The sequence below is a fragment of the Eulemur rufifrons genome, chromosome 7 (genome assembly GCF_041146395.1).
Source record: "Eulemur rufifrons isolate Redbay chromosome 7, OSU_ERuf_1, whole genome shotgun sequence".
Lineage (NCBI taxonomy): Eukaryota > Metazoa > Chordata > Mammalia > Primates > Lemuridae > Eulemur > Eulemur rufifrons.
The window spans coordinates 275,314,217-275,326,419 of NC_090989.1; the positions used below are offsets into that span (position 1 = coordinate 275,314,217).

A 12,203-nucleotide genomic window follows, 5' to 3' on the forward strand; every position below is an offset into this window, starting at 1 on the left:
AGGGAGATCACGTTATAGCCAAGGCACAAAATGGTAAGGTAATTTGCCCAGGTCGTGCGGCTGGTAACTGATAGGTCTAGAACACTGACAGTCTGGTTCTACTTTATGCTATCAATTGAAAACTAGCAGTTCTCATACTATTGAGAAAGATCTTAAAGTTAAAAAAAAAAAAAAAAAACCTAAGTAAAAGTGTATCTGCTGTTATATGACTATCTGAAGGAAAAAATACAAAACTAAAAGAGTGACTATGAACTCAGTGTTTGAAATAAAATTTTCTGTTACTAGACATAAGAATTTATATATATTTGAAATTTTTATTCAATCATTAAATTCACAGGCAATGTTTAATGTCACATGGATATATAAATTCCTTTCAATAATTGCTTCACCACTGAGTGAACATGCTCTGGAAAAAAATAGTTTTCATGCCACAAATTTTATTAAGCACTACTTTATAATGAAAGAGTAGAATCTGGAGTATTCCTTCCCCTGAGGAGTTTACAGTGTAATGCAGTGATTCTCAAACTAAGAACTATTTACTCTTAAAAAGTTATTGAGGACCCAAAGAGCTTTGCTTTGTGGGTAATATCAATCAATATTTAGCATATTAGAAATTAAAATAAAATTTTTCAAACACAAGAATATACAAGAAAACAGTCCACTAGTCATCAAAGCAATGATGTCATCACATGTCATATGTAGCCTCTGGAAAATTGTTCACTCATAAAACTAAAAGTGGAAAGGGTTGGGTGCGGTAGCTCATGCCTATAATCCTAGCATTCTGGCATTCTGCTGTCTAAATAAATAGATTGGGCAACTGTACTATTTTTGTCATATAAAAATTATAAGTAGAATAATTTCAATTGTTGGAGGTGGGCTGCATCCCAGGTAAAGAATATCTGGTATTAAATATCCCACCTTCTAATATAACAGGAGAGGAAGGGGATGGGGGGAAACAAAATGTTTTTTGTGGCATAATAAGAAAAGTAAGTGGATTCACGGTTAAGCATCCATTGTATCCTAAGCACTAAGGCATTAACCTAACAATAGCCAATAAAGAAAGAAAGAGGGTAATTTCCCTACTGAGAGATATGAACTAATTGCTAAAGGCCTAAAATTAGTAACTAGTAGAGCTATCATTAGAACCCAGGTCACACTGACTCCAAAATCTACACTGTTTCTGCTGAAACTCTGAGTTGAGACAGGCTAGTACAAATGAAAGGTGGTCCTGAATTTTCCAATATGTTTTTCTCTTCCTTTATATTTTTGCTCTTTTTTTCTCAGTTACATAACACTTCCAAGCATGAGAAAGATCATCAAACTGATTAGTGGCAGTGATAATGTCTCCTCCTAGCTTATGGTTTATCTCCTCCTCACACCAGGGGTTCTCACAGTATGATCTCTTAAGTCTTTGCAGTAATGGGATCTGGCCAACATACCCAAATGAATTGGTCACTAATAAAAGTAAATGACAGCAAACTGATATCACTAATGGTGACAGATGAGAAGAAAGTAAGGAAGAAAAGCAATAAACTATCTCATACATGACTTGGATAAACAATTACTGAGTTCCCCTAGGAATAAAAAGAGATGCATCCCATGACTATCTCCACCACTGCCGACCCCCAACCCTCATTAAAAAAAACTTATACACTCACCTTCTTTATCAGAAACTGACCAGGAATACTTCTGAAAAGGCTTACTAGATGGAAGGGGGTCCATCTCCAGCACTTTATAAATCTGGCCAAAAGCTGACAGTCTGAGTGCATGCTGAAGAACAAAACATTATATTTAATCAAATTCAATAACTATTCATAAAGCTCTTAGAACATCTAACTAAAAAGACATTCATTAAATGCTGATATTAAGACAACAGAAGGCCCTAACAACATTCAAGAAAAAAGTGTTAAAACAGAAAATAAGGTTAAGACAATGAATCATGGTGATATGCTCAGTCTTATACCTGTGCACTGTGGGTAATATCTTCTTTTTGCTGGATGGTCATATAGCTCAGAGCATCTGTTGGGTCTCGCTCACAAGGATCATGAAGACCAGGACCCCCTTTGGCAAAGGCAAAACATAAAACTATCATTTAGAACTGAGTTTAGAATTCAGTAAACTAACACAAAAGAGAGAGAACAAAAAGAAAAATAACTGAGGAACTAAGTTAAAAGTCTGATCAATTAAGTGAAGTAAAAAGCACACTCTCATTTTCAATATGTTAGCACTTACAATGTCCTTATTTTATACTGGAAGTCACTTATATATCTAAGATCAAAGCTGGGTCTTACTCTGAGAATTCAGAAATAGCATGATGAATCATCCCAAATCTTAAAAGGGATTACATATAGATAATAAGAACAAATTTAATTTTTTCAAATTTAAAACCAGACTACAAACAGAATGAACTTCATACATTTTAACCAAACATCTGCAATTTCAAATTCAGAGTTCATGGCAGACACAATATCTTATTAGTATTATTTATGTTAGCACACATAAAATACAAATTATAATTACTGAAAAAGAGTTTCATAGCACTTTTCCAACACTCAAACATTCTAGTTGCTAAAATTCAAGCAAAATAACTCCTATGCATCATTTTCCTGTGCAGAGGACAGATTTAGCATATATTTAGAAAAATAAAATAAAATGAGATTTTACTGATTCTTCTGCCTCCAGAGTTAAGAAACCCTTACCAGGAAGCAGTATTCCAGATGCCAAACACTCCATTACTCTTCTCAAGGCCTCCCCGGCACCCAAAGGTCTATTACAAGTACCTATAGACTTTTCGCATATAAGTTCTAGTGGCTAGAAAATATTAAATTACAAATTAGTACACACACCAAATGTTAAAAGTATTCCAGTTAAACATGAACTAACATTTCTATCTAAGAAGGGAGGCCAAAAAGTGAAAGTCAATTTCAGATTTAGGGCCCTCTTAACTTCTCCCCCATGATTACCAACTTCTACTCAGGCAAGAGTTTTTTGAGTTTTGTTTTTTGGTTTTTCCCTCTTTTCTTGTCCTTTCCTGTCCAACCTCAGAAAGACAAAGTTCTTAAATTGAGCATTTTTGAGATAATATTTTCAAAGGACATTTTTGTAACAAACACTTTATTTTCAGTTACCCAGAAAAGATCACTAAAGAAACTATAGTCATCTAATTCATTTAACAAAGACCTTACAAGGCTTCATATAAGTTAGTAATAGCTAATAACTAGACAATGTACAAATCCAGCCCACCTATCTCCCACTTAACTTAGAAAGCACTCAAACCACAAATATGTCAATATAAGAATAAGATTTTATTTCAGACAGCCTGCCTCAAGTATTTAATACTACAATCAGAATAAACGAAGGACCAAATCTTCATATTCAATAAACTAAAAATTCATACTATATCAAAGTAATAATTGCTAGATTCATTTATAAAATGACCCTTCACAGCTTTGTTTAAATTGTTTTATAAGGCTCTTAAGTTGTAGTCTCAATTCAGTCAGGTATAATTATTTCCTGATTAAGTCAATTTTACAATATATATTGTAAATTATGTTCATAACTGCATCAAGTATACTGTTTGCCTGACGTTAATTACTAACATGAATTTATCTCTAAGTGTCTCCACTCGAAGAGAAAGTTACAGAAGGTACAGGATTCATATATTGGCCTATAGGGTAATTTCCACTGTAACAGAAGGAGATAACTGAAAGAGAAACGGGTCAGCCAGGGGGACTTCTGTGGACAGCAGATGAATAGTTAAGTGATCAACCACCAGTGCAGAGTGAAGTGCAAGAAGACACTCACTTCTAAAAGGTATAATAAAAACCTTTTGTCAGGGAAAAAAAAAAAAAAAAAAACTAAGGTTCTGTAACATGAATATGATGAGACAGAAGGGACAGATTGTATCAGATTATATGCATAAAGGAAGAATCTGTAGTAGCTCTTGCCTGTAATCCTAGCACTTTGGGAGCCAAGGCAGGAGGAGGATTGCTTGAGGCCAGGAGCTCAAGACCAGCCTGAGCAACATAGCAAGATCCTGTCACTACAATAAATTTAAAAAATTAGCCCTGTGTGGTGGTGCATGCCTGTAGTCCTCAGTCGGGAGGCTGAGCCCAGGAGTTTGAGGCTGCAGTGAGCTAAGAAAGCACTACCACACTCTAGCCTAGGGGCAACAGAGCAAGACCCTATCTCAAAAAAAATTCATATAAAAACATGCTTAATTCTTTTTTCCAGGGCAAAAATAGATAATATATGCCTTACCAAACTCAGAAGATAGCCATTTTACAGTAACACTTCATTTCTACAGGATTTCCTATGCTATAGAGTCTGAATTTGCTTTTAGCCATATTGTAAGTACTTACCCATCCTTTTAATGGTGCCCATGTAGGGACTCTGTTGCACAAATCTCGCAGAATGCGGAGGACAATTACACATGATTTTAATCCATTTGCCCTTGCCTAAAACAAATAAAATTATTCTAATATCTCTGTTGAAATTCATTCTTCATTTTAAGCACACTGATCATGGACAGGTTCAAGTGAATAGTAATTAGCAAGGCATTCATCAGTTGTCAAGCAAAAAAAAAAAAAATCAAGTTATCAAAGTAGAAAATTTGTGGTTTAGAAAGGCAGGTTTTTAAAATAAAAGGAACATAATATTAAAATTGCTTTTGTAGCCCCATGGCAACCCCATTCCAGGAAACTATCTTAACTTTAGTTTTTCTCACCCATGTTTGTATATTATAAGCAATCATTTGAAATTCAAAATACTAAACCAAAAAAATTACATGATTATAAAACACCATTAAATATAGAAGCTATATTAGGAAATTTACCTAAATTAACTCATTTACCCAACAACATCCCTATGAGACAGAAAGCATCCTCATTTTACATAGTACACAGAAACCAATAAATGGCAGGTGTTCCAAATCACACTTACACAAGGCTATAATAATAAGATAACAACAAAGAGCCAACCTGAAACCATTTGGCATGTCGAAGAGACGCCAAGGCATTTAGGCATTTCTGCCTGTCCAATAAGTCCGGAGGATCTTTCATGGAAACATTTTCTAATGATAAAATGGGATAAAGAGAGACAGATACAATTTGACCAAGGGGTTCCTGTCAAATTACCAAACAATAAAAAAAATTTAAATAGCAGCATCTGAGTGAACTCCCAGAAAATTTCATGATTTGACTTTGTTACTTTTTTTTAAAAACTATGTGCACTATGATTATTTAAGTAAACAGTCATTAGAGCAGTTCTGTGTACAAATACAATGAATCGTAAAGGAATTCATTCAGTAAACAAATCAATGACCATTGCTGCTTACAATCTGGGATCTAACTAAGCACATTTAACATTACAGGGCACAAAATAAGTACACAGCACTTTTTCCTGTGGCAGGGTGCAAAGAGGGGAAATCTGGGACCAAGAGCAATAACAACTTTTTTATAGAAGAAATTTCGACCATTGATCAGCTTTTAAGGAAAATTGGAGCTATCTTTTGTACTAATCAATTTGTGAGATAGATAGATAGATAGATATATAATCAATTTGAGAACACATTGAGTATGGCAATTTTCTTTTCAACAAAATAAGTGCTAATGTTAATAGAAACTTTACCCCATGAATGAGAAGTCAAGTGTGGAGTTCTCTTTATTTTCTAAACCAAAATTATTAGAACTACAAATATAATGTACATTGAAATATATTTCAAGTTTATATACCCTTGTTTTATAAAAGTAACAAAGAATACTATCTAATTATGGCTATTCAGCTTGCCTTAACATTTTAAAGTTGGGTTAGATGGCCCAAAGTAGCAAAATTAAAAATTCAAACATGTGATTAATGACAAATATCCATATTTGAGAAGATGTCACATGATACTAAATCCAAGTTTAGACAGCCAAATTTATCTCCTCTAAGCTGCTGGGATGTGAGTTTTTAAATTTTTTTGAAGACTTGGTACATTATTTAAATGCATACAACATGCAAATGTTTCTTGGGGAATAATATTTAGTCTAATCGAATTAAGTCAGATTGACTATTCTTTTTATTAAGAACTCTCTTAAATGTGAGCAAGTCCAGCAACACTTTTTTCCCAGTATTATCATGATAGTAATAGACTTGGTAATGTGTTTGTGTGGGCCAGCTGACACAACATAAGTATTTTTAAGTGGATGACAAGAGCACTGATACTTTTTGGTTTCTTCAGTTATCAGAGGACTCTATTATGGCAAATCCAATGTTTGCTCTAATTGATGAAATGTCATTAACTAAAACTGAAGACATACTGTCCAAAGGAAAACAAAACTATTAAAGGATGATTTATGGTTCTCTTTACTGGCTACAATACTATAAACACTGAAGTGCTACATGCTTATTTTCTGACCAGGTGAGCTCTACAGCAGGTATTTGCATTGTTTCCCATTAATCCCTGCTAACAAAATCACAACACAGGGTCTTATTGCCCCTTTTACTCATAAAATGGGGAGGCTCAAAAAGGACTGTTAACCTGGACTTATTTATAAGCATAAACAAATATACTATGGGTATTCACTAGCTCCTGGACTTGCCCAATTTTGTCTTTACAGTGATGCAAAATATACAACTGACCTGTTTTAATGTTTTAATGTCAAAATGTTCAACTGTGGTCAATACAAGCATCTGTGCTATGGTCATGTACCAGATTAAAAAAAACTACCGTAAATGAATTAGAATCTCTTAAAAATTAGACAAGAGAAAGATTGACTGACTGCTAATCTAATCAAAATAAAAGGTATGGTCAATGTTTATTTTTTAAGACTTCAATTTTTAAATTAATAGTAAGGCAAGCTGAGTTTTATTCTATCATCTTACCATCTTAAAGATGTCAGGAAGAGGGAGACAATGGAAGAGGGAAGTGAGGCAGAGGAAGTTTGGATAGGAAAAGACACGGCAAGCCAAAATTCTTTTTGTACTCTCTATCACTTTCTTCCAGGGATCAGAGCTTGTAAATAACATCTTACTATGATTGTGACACAGACATTTTTAATGGGGGACAATGACAAAAATAATTGGATAAACTCTTTCATCCCAAAGAGAGATTATAACCACAAACTCTCATAATAAAAAAAAAATTGAGACATCAGCTTGCTACACAGTCAACATTTGAAGACAATAGACTCTACTAAGAAGAGATGAAAGGGACAGGCACTGAACAGAAGACTTGCACTGGATTCTCTTTTACGTCACCATCAGAATGGCCATGTTACTTCATGCTCTGATAGAAAGTCAAAAGATCCAAAATGTTTCAATATTCACGAGGTAGGAATATTGAATTCATCTCATTTTATCTTCTTCAAAGTTTTCTATATTAAAACAACATAAATTCATATGGTAGTACAGTGCTACTTATAAGCCCAGCTGGCTTATTTCCTTAATATAATTGATAATATACAGTTTTATATTACATTTTCAATTCATTAAAAAAAAACTTCATTTAATGTATCAATGACAGAACTGCTGCTTGGAAAACACTGCTACTTCTGGTAGCAGAAACTCAAATTTAATATTTCTAAAGTTTAATGTACATGTTTCAATTTCATGGAGAAGCAAAACTTTTCTGATTTTAAAAAAAGGGACATTTTGGAGGTCTTTTTTTTTTTTTTGGAGACAGGTCTCGCTTTGTTACCCAGGCTAGAGTGCCATGGCATCACCATAGCTCACTGCAACCTCCAACTCCTGGGCTCAAGCTATCATCCTGCCTCAGCAACTCCACCCCACCCCAGTAGCTGGAGACCACAGGCGTGCAGAACCACGCCAGGCTAATCTTTCTATTTTTTGTAGAGATGGGGGCTCACTCTCACTCAGGCTGGTCTTGCACTCCTGGCCTCAAAGAAATCCTTCCACCTCGGCCTCCCAGAGTGCCAGGATTACTGGTGTGAGCTACCACACCCAGCCTTCTTGGAGTTCTTAATTAGAAACAACAGAACTGTAAGCCATTTCATTTTCTCCTAGAGTGATCAGTGAAACAGATAAAAGCATGGAGGCAGGGGCAGGGGATAAGGGTGACAAAAATGGCAAAAGCAAAAAAAAAATAACTTTTTTCAATTTTATTACTCAGTAACCTGGCATCAGGGCATGAAGATACATACAGCATTCTGAACAATGGAAGCACTGGAAAGAAGTCTATTATGATTAACCATGTTTATTTGGTTAGAGGTTAGATCAGTGACCAAACCAGACCATACTGAATGAAATGTTGGTCAGTTTCTCTCAATGCCTTACATGCAAGCTAACTCTCTGACCCTGTTAACAAAAATACTAGCTTGGAGATACGGCCAACAGAAAGCCAAAACATGACTGTGTTAAACAGGAGTTACATGTCTGGAACCTGGGCTCTTCAAAGGTAAAATAATTAAGCTCAGTATCATGAGGGGCTCCTTGATAATCTAGACATGAAGATGAGCCACTGAGTTCATTCTGACAGAATTTTCTAGTTAGCCTGGGAATATCCTGGCACCCCCCCCCCTCCTCTCTCAATTCCTTGAAGCTTTCTGCAGAGAAGATATTATACCCCAAGCTACTGGCCATGCAAAATATCAGGACACAATAATATGGACAGGAAAATACAGAAATAAGGTAGAATAGAGAGAGCATTGTTCTCCTAATTTATGTTAATAATGTCACTCAGGATGACTTTTCTTCAGTGGCAGATGGCCACTGGAAAGACAATGGCTAAAAGTTTTCTCTGGAGAGTATAGATCTAGCAGCTGGGAAAGACAGGAAAATAAAGCCCACATCATCATTATAATCCCAGTTGTGATCTCTGGACTGTAAGAATCTACTGCCTTGACTTAACAAGACACATGCTAAGTGTGTCTTCTGCCAAGAAGAGTCACAAGTTGACACTGGCACCAATGTAAAAAGGGACTTTTGGCAACTTCTCTGTGAATCCCTGAAAATCCACCCCAGTACTAAGCAGAGAGGTTTGTCTTAATCTAAGTCACAAGAATCTCTGTAGTTTCCCTAGCCACCTGGTTTCAAATTACAAATACAATAAACAATTTGTCACCCCCTCAACAGCAAATATACTTCTAATTTAAAATCACAAGCATCAAAAGAAGCTGAGACTCTGTGTGATGCTCAAAATGACTAGATCAGCTAAACCACTCATGCACTCATCCCAGACAGTAACAGAAGAGTGCACTGCATACTGGACTTAGAGTCAGAAGACCTGGGTAAAATGTGAGACTTTCCTAGACAATATGCTGACTACGTAAATTCATTTAATAGATTTATGGGGGAGGGGGGTTGATTGTCTACTATGTATTAGGTATCATTCTAGGTGCTAAGGATAAAAGATAGGGAAAAAGATACCCACCTTCAATGAATCATAAGCTATAAAATACACTAGCTTTTTATTATTAGCACTGTATAAATACAGTATACTGATTCCAATACTACAGTGGGTATTTAAGAGTTTAACTGTGTTTAGGTTCAGTTCTTCAGACCTATCATGCACACATTATTTTCACTGTTAACTGAAGGCAGTTTGAGTAGGTGGGTTTGTGCTGTGAATCTTTAATAAGCTGAGTGACCACTACTATTTACTTTGTGCTCGTTATTGTACTAGTCACATTACATAAATTCTCTCATTTAACCTCAAAACAACTTTTTGACGTATTTTTTATCCACACTTTAAAATGAAGAAACTATTTAAGGTCACATAGCAATAGTAACTAAAAGAGTTAAGAATCAAACACAAGGCTACTGCACACCAAGGTCTGTGCTTTTTCTCCTATGCCTTCATTAGCAGGAAACATGTAGCAATGGGAAAATGGTTATTCTCCAGGGTCTTCAAGTAAAAGATTTGAATATAGAAGGAAGACTAACAGCATAGGAGGAAACGTACATGTGAAATAGTAAAGGATATCAAAGAGATTCACTATGTACTCTGGCAATTTAAAAGCTAAATGGTGATTTGAAATGAGTTAGATCCACTTCTGCACAGACAATCCTGAGAAGATATGTTTGATGCTCTAACTTGCCCCAGTCCTCTGGTTCTGCCTGCTCTCAACTATGCTTTTTTTCTCTTTTTTTAGATTTTACCCAAATATATGAAAATAAGAAAGGGAAGAGAAATACATGAGATGTGTATGTATTGTGAATAGTTTGTTTGGAGGGGGTGAAAGGAAGTTGAGATTCTATAGGAAAATGTCTCTAAGAGAAAAGTTGTAACAGATATTTTTTTTAACTTTGAGAAAAAAAATGAATAGCAATTGAAAAAAGGGGTATCTTTCAGTCTGAGATATCTCTGGAACCTGAATGAATCTTGTACTTCCATCCCATGTAGTGGAAAAGAATTGTATCAAGGGGATGAGGAGGTGTATAGTGTGAGAAAACAGAATTGTATAGCCCAGGTCTCAAACGCTCAAGTATATATTAAATCCTCCAAGATGTCGAGGAATACAAACTGCTAGCAAAAAACAAAAATCTGTCTTTGACAAAGCCCAGGTTAGACAAAATGAGCATATTATAAAAGATAATCAAGTGAGTCAACAAGGCTGGGATGTTAAGGACAACAGTAAAGCAAATCTTTCTGCCATTCAAAAGGAGAGAAAGTAAAATGTGTAAAACATGAGATTCAAGCCAATTCCTTCACCTTACCTGATCCCACATATCAGCTGACGAGTTTCAGCTCATAGAGGTCTTTGGATCCTTTAGTAACTCAAACACCTTGAACAGAGACTATAACTCTCTTACTTTATCAAAAATTCCATTCTATAATAGTGTTCTAGCAAGGGTGCAATACACTAAGAATCTGTTTTCAGCTTCTCCAAACAGAAATTAAAGTTATAAAGGCAACAGATTAAGCTGAAAAGTATCACTGAAAGCTATGACAAAATCCCATGTAAGATAAAAACCACAGGAAAAAAGAACCCTGATGTTCCCTTCATACTTTCAAAGAAACAATGGAAGGGATGCCAACAGGTACAAGCAAACATAATCAACCTAGTCTTGGGCAATACTTCAATCTTTTTCTCATCTCCCTAAACTCAAATAATACCTATAATTACAACTCTACTTAGAAATGGTTGGTTTTATACTAGAGGGTCAAGTAGAACACAGCTTACCAGAATTAACATTTATCTTGACACACTTCAGAAATCATTTTATAGTTCTACAGTTAATGGTGAACTGTAAAGCTGTTAAAAAAATTAAGTCATTTAAGATCGGTTCTTCAGAGGTGCTACAGATACTACATACAGCAAAAAAATTGGAAATGTACAGGCATAAACCCAATTATAGATTGGATGCACTTTGATTTTAAAATATGACTCATAAATGTGTCTGGTTTATATCTATTGGGCATGATATAGCTTTAGTTACCCCGAAATAAAAATTTTTAAAAGGAGTCTATCACTTTTACTTTAAGTGATCCTATGAGTCATGTCTGGCAAAAATCAAAATTCTAACTTCACTGGTAAATGTACCTTTTTCTCTATCCTTATCACCAATTTGAAATAAACTAAGAAACTGACCAATATTTCTTCCTGCACTGGTATTTCCAGGTAGGGGAGTAAGCAATGGGACCCGTTGAAAGTCTAGTGATAAAAATAACAACAGGGAGTCCCCACTGGCCCAGATAGGCCACACTGCCTCTAAATTGTCGTGACAGAGTAGCCAGTTGGTCAAAGGTTTGACACAGGAGAAATATCACATGGCAAGTTTCTAGGGACAGGATTGAGTGGCAAAAACAAGCTAACTTGACGGGATAAAAACATCAGAAAAAGACACCCACCACAGCTCCATCATTACTTCTCAAAACTACTGACAGCTGAATAGATTTCTCACTCTACTTTTATGGGGATGACACTGCCATAATTGATAATTCTTTTTAACTTCCGAAGAAAGTTAGTTTAAAGCATGATGCTCAGATAAATCATACTCAAAATGTTAACAGGGTCACAAACCTCCTGAAAAAGATTATTCACTAAAGAAAAAAAAATCCCCCAATTTACAGCCCTTACACTACAAAACAAATCTACACATAGACAACTAAGTAAAGCATAAAACTTACAAAAATATATAGTTATCAGAAGTCAAGAACAATATGCAAGGAAGTAATTTTGAAACAAGTGAGTAAATTTGAAAAAAAATTCTGTTTTGGACCACATTCAATCCTGAAATCTGACCATTAAGCCAAAATACAC

The 12,203-nt window shown here is 35.2% G+C and overlaps 1 protein-coding gene across 3 annotated transcripts in view; it reads right to left on the reverse strand.

The window, feature by feature from the left end:
• STRBP (spermatid perinuclear RNA binding protein) overlaps positions 1-12,203 on the reverse strand; it is a 127,597-nt gene that overhangs the window by 41,894 nt on the left and 73,500 nt on the right. For all 3 annotated transcript variants that reach the window (XR_011234131.1, XM_069476756.1, XM_069476755.1), the window contains exons 6-10: positions 4,980-5,071; positions 4,362-4,457; positions 2,700-2,811; positions 1,964-2,061; positions 1,659-1,770 (exon numbers count right to left, since the gene is read on the reverse strand). Coding sequence is in view for 2 of the 3 variants with exons in the window: in XM_069476756.1 (XP_069332857.1) it covers positions 1,659-1,770; positions 1,964-2,061; positions 2,700-2,811; positions 4,362-4,457; positions 4,980-5,071 (510 nt within the window). In the remaining variant the exon portion in view is untranslated. The remainder of the gene's footprint in view (positions 1-1,658; positions 1,771-1,963; positions 2,062-2,699; positions 2,812-4,361; positions 4,458-4,979; positions 5,072-12,203) is intronic.